The sequence below is a fragment of the Pan paniscus genome, chromosome 6 (assembly GCF_029289425.2).
Source record: "Pan paniscus chromosome 6, NHGRI_mPanPan1-v2.0_pri, whole genome shotgun sequence".
Lineage (NCBI taxonomy): Eukaryota > Metazoa > Chordata > Mammalia > Primates > Hominidae > Pan > Pan paniscus.
The window spans coordinates 179,245,466-179,249,984 of record NC_073255.2 but is presented as its reverse complement, the minus strand read 5'-3'; the positions used below and the strand labels follow the sequence as shown (position 1 = coordinate 179,249,984).

Below are 4,519 nucleotides of genomic sequence, written 5' to 3'. Positions count from 1 at the left end.
GGACGGGGGTTTTACCAGGTCAGTGTCACTATGAGCAGGAGCAGAGGATGAGGGACGTCCTTGTCTCCACAGGGCAGTTCCCACAGTGACATCACTTCCTCTCTCAATCCCCAGGACCTCAGGGCCCCAGCATTTCTATTTGAACACATTTGGGTGCTGCTTTAAATATTTATAAGCTCCTTTTTAACAACATCAATGCATGGCTCATTGCTTTGGGCTCCAGAGCCGTCTGGACCCGGAGGCCTCATGCTGCATCTCTGAGTTCATCTTGCCACCCCACAGCTGCTCTTCTGTCTGCTAGGCATGTCCTGTAGGATGCACCAACTGTGCCCCTAACATAGAACACAAAAGGGTGAGCTCATTGTCTTTCCTGCAAGTCAGGGTCCCCTCTGCCATCCCCATTCATGCCCCAGCCTCCTCCATTCCCCTAGTCACACGTGCCCAACAGGACTGTCCCATCACAAGTGTTCCCTCATGAACTGCCCTCATGCCTTTCTTTGGGATCATTTCCCACCTTTGTTAACTATAATTCAGAAAAGATAACTTGGTAGCAAACTCACAGTGGTGGTTTTTCATATTCCACGTATAAAAGGTTTTTTTTAAATCAATCTCACCTCTAATGAAGGAGAATGACGATTGAGCTAATGGTTATTTTTAACCACTATCTTGACTTACTGTTGTTCTCCGTCTATTCCTATGGGAGGTATTTGTCTTTTCTTTCTGACTGCTTTCAAAATCTTCTCTTTGTCCCTCATGTTATACAATTTCCCTATGACTTGACTATTTGTCTTACTTGAGATTCATTTTGATTCTGGAAACTCTGAATTTAAGTCCTTAAACACCTCTAAATAATTGTCAGCTAACATCTCATAAATATCACCTTATAACATTCTACCTATTTTATCTGTTTGAAACTGCAATCATATGCAAAAAAAGGTAATTTATGAAAAATTTGCATATTCTAATATATGGGAAACATCCATTTCTTTTCTTCCCTGTTCTTTAACTTTTTCATATTCCACTTTTAATTTTCCGTGCTGCATTCTAGATCACTCCTGCAGATCCATCTTTGACATAAGAGCAGCTATGACATAGGAGCAGTTGATTAACTGTTTGACTTTCCATTTTGTTTTCAGTGGTTGTATGAGGAATTTCTAGATATATTATTTGACAATTTCTATGAAAGTTACTTGATGGTTTCAGACATTCTCTTTTTCCTTGTTTCTCTTTTTCCCCCTCATGTTCATTTAAATGTAGCTCTCCAAACTTTCATGTCTTATAATGCCAAAATTTCGAGTCTTCGGGTTTGCACTTCAAACGTTTGTTGCTTGTGCTCACATTTCCTCATTGCTAACTCCTAATATGTCCTTATGTTCTTCATACTGGGGATCTATTTGTTTGATGGTAGTCTGTGACATTCCAGAGAGGCCCGGACTGAGAGGGAACATCACCAAGAATCTGTCATGTTTATAGGCATCTCCAGTCTAACTCGCAAATGTATGGGCCCAAGAACTGTCTGCTGCACTCTGGGCTGCCAAATACACCCACAATATAGGTTAGTAGGTCAAAAATGATCTCTGGCCAGTCCCAAGGAAAGATTCAGAATAGAATTCAAATTTTCTATTTTTTTTTTAAATAAGTCTCATACGTATATAGACCCTCTGGGTGGAGGGAGATTTCAGGTACAGGATTAAAAGAAAAGTTAGTAGCCAGTGTCTGGAACATCCACATACAAATTGTGTCCACATTCACCTGGGCAACACAGGTGTCCATGGAGAAGAGTCCAGGGACCATGGCAGGTTGAGGCAGTTGTGTGATCTGATGCCTTAATCTGGAAGAATCCATCATGGGCTGAATTGAGTTAAGTCAACTTTGCAAAGGCAAGAGCCTGCCTTTCCCAGAATGCCATTTCTCTTATCATTCTGGGTTAGAGATGGTCAAGTATACATTTGGTAAAATTTGGAAGACAGATGAAAAGCAGTCACTATTAGACTTGGAAGGTCATTGTGGTCAGACAGTGAGAGTCTGTGACCAGCAGATACAGAGGCATCCAGCAGACCTAGGAAGTCTTGTTCCTTCTGCACTCTGTGTCTAGTTCATCTTCCCAAATGCTGGCAAACAGCAGCCAGGCTGCTGTTTTGGAAGTGCACCTGCAGGGGTGGCCCCCGTAGAGTGGGAACAGCTTCCCCAGAAGCAGGTTTCCTTGGCCTTTTCCTGTGCCCCCGGTTCAAGGTCCCACTGCATGTCCTGGCATGCTCTGATCCTCTCATGTCCCTGCCAATCCAGCCTGTCATGCCGAGACCCCCAGAAGCCCTGGCTATTGACTGGCTCCCTCACCTTCTGACTTCTCTCCTCCAGACCTTCTCTTTCTCAGCTCCTCCCACATATGCATAAAGTCTAATTCTGATCGTAAATTTGTTACACTCTCAAACTTGTAGTGGCCCTGTTTTATTGTTGCAAACTTAATGGAGATTTTCTTACCTGAAGTGGTTTCAAGGAACAACCTTTAAGGATGGAATTCTAGAAGTGGATCTCTGATCTGTCTCACTTTGTTGTGCGGAAAGACCCTGAAGGAGAGAGCACAGAGACCTGGAGGAGGTCAGGCGCTGCAACCACAAGAGGAAGCTTTGAGCCAGGTGTGGCCGCCATGATAGTGATTCCCCATCAATTTCCAAGACCAACCTGAGCCCAGCAATCAAAGGGGTGGGCTTTCTTGTACTTAATGCTAGATCTCTGCCAGGTTACAGTAGATGTAGTGTGTTTTTATTTTTTTATTATTGGTTTATCCACCCACTCATCACTCACTCAGCCTGTCATTCACTCATCCATTCTTTGTGAAATGGGTCTCCCTACATGCCAGACACCAATGTTGGTAAATGCAGCAGGCACAGCCTTAGCTATCATGGGCTTAAAAACTGGGTGGAGTACAAAAATAACCAGACAAGTATCTGAGAAAGCCAAGCTGTGCTAAAGGTTACTAACAGACACATGAATCTGTGAGAGCTTATGAGAGGAAAGTTGATTTCAGATGGGAGGGGAGGGAGTGCTTCCCACAAGAGGGGTTGATCATGCTGAGATATGAAGGACAGGTAGGAGCTGGCCACTGCAGAAAGGAAGCCTCTGGCCCAGGGCAGAGGAAATGGCCTTTGAAGTCTCTGTGATGGGAAGGAAGGAGGCACAGAACAGGGGCTCCCTTCATGGCTGCAGTAGAGAGGGGCGAGGAGGTGGGGGGAGGAGAGACCCAGCAACGCCTTGGAGGGTGACTGCCCAGATGGGAAAGGTGGGCCACAGGAGAGAAAACATGAGGGTGGGGGCTGGGGGAAACATTAGAGAGAGGAAAAAACAGGGTCACCAGGGAGAGACGGGAGTCTAGATGGATCTGAAATGCAAATCCTGTTTTATCCTGGGGGCCTCGGACTCAGGATAATGAGTAGAAAAGTAGGAGCTGGGAAAGCCCTGGCCCCACCCCGAAAGGAAAGCTCCGAGGATAGACCAGAGAAAGCAACAAAGGAGACATCGGAGGACCTGGGACCAGTCCAGGCCTGGGTGAGATGCCTGCAGAGGCACCTGGCACAGAGCGAGGCTCATACTGTCCGGGCCACTTGGGGCCACTCTGGGTTCCAAGGTTCCTGGTGCAGAGAACTCTGCCCAGAGCATCCCTGAGTCTTGGGTGGGGGAGGAGGGCAGAGCCTCCCTGCCTTTATGTGCAGAGAGGAGATGGCCTTGTAGCGCTGTGGAGTAACTGCTGGCACAGAAGTACACAGATGTCTGGGAGGGAGCAGCCGACACCAGACTGAGCGGGAAATCCTCTGTGTTTGATCTGGAGACATTGTAGCCATTGGGGACTTCTCCTTTATCAGTGATACCAGCACCAGCTGAGTAATGAATCAGCCTCAGCCCCATGCCTGGGTCTTGTCGATACCAGTACATGTAGTCATGGTTCATATCCTGGGCACACTGCAGTGTCATGCTCTGTCCTGTCTTCAGGACCTGGAATTTTGGGGTCTGAGTGACACCACCATTCACTGGACCTGCAGAGAAGGAGAACAAAGCTGATGCTGCAGCCCCAATGGGAAGGCGCTGGGCCTTGAAATTCACACACAGGGCTCTGCCCAGGACCCACCTGCCCACAGGAGAGACAAGGCTGCACAGCACAGGAGGCCGATGCTCATGGCAGATGCTGCATGACGGAGGGGTCTTCTGTGTCTGTGCATTGATGAAAGGGGAGCAGGACTCTCAAGGAAGTCATTCTGAGACCTCATTCTCCCTGCCTGGGCCCCAGGGAGGGAGAGGCCAGGAGAGGCCACGCCCATTCCCCAGATGGTCAAATCCAAAATAAATGCACCAGTGGACAGCTGAGAATGAGAAGAACACATTTGTCTGAATTGAAACAAGTCTACAAGATTTTCATGACCTTTTGGAAACAGTTTGTAATTCAATGTAAATTTGATTTTTTCAATGATATAATTAATATTTTAGTGTTAGTTATCTACATAGTGCTAGTGCTGTAGTCTAGAGT

The 4,519-nt window shown here is 46.7% G+C and overlaps 1 gene segment (V, D, J or C); it reads right to left on the bottom strand.

The window, feature by feature from the left end:
* Positions 1-2,817: 2,817 nt before the first annotated feature.
* Positions 2,818-4,214, bottom strand: LOC129398287 (T cell receptor beta variable 6-5-like). The segment is given in 3 exon segments: positions 2,818-2,915; positions 3,591-4,031; positions 4,124-4,214. Coding segments are annotated over 3 exon segments (630 nt in total).
* Positions 4,215-4,519: the final 305 nt, after the last annotated feature.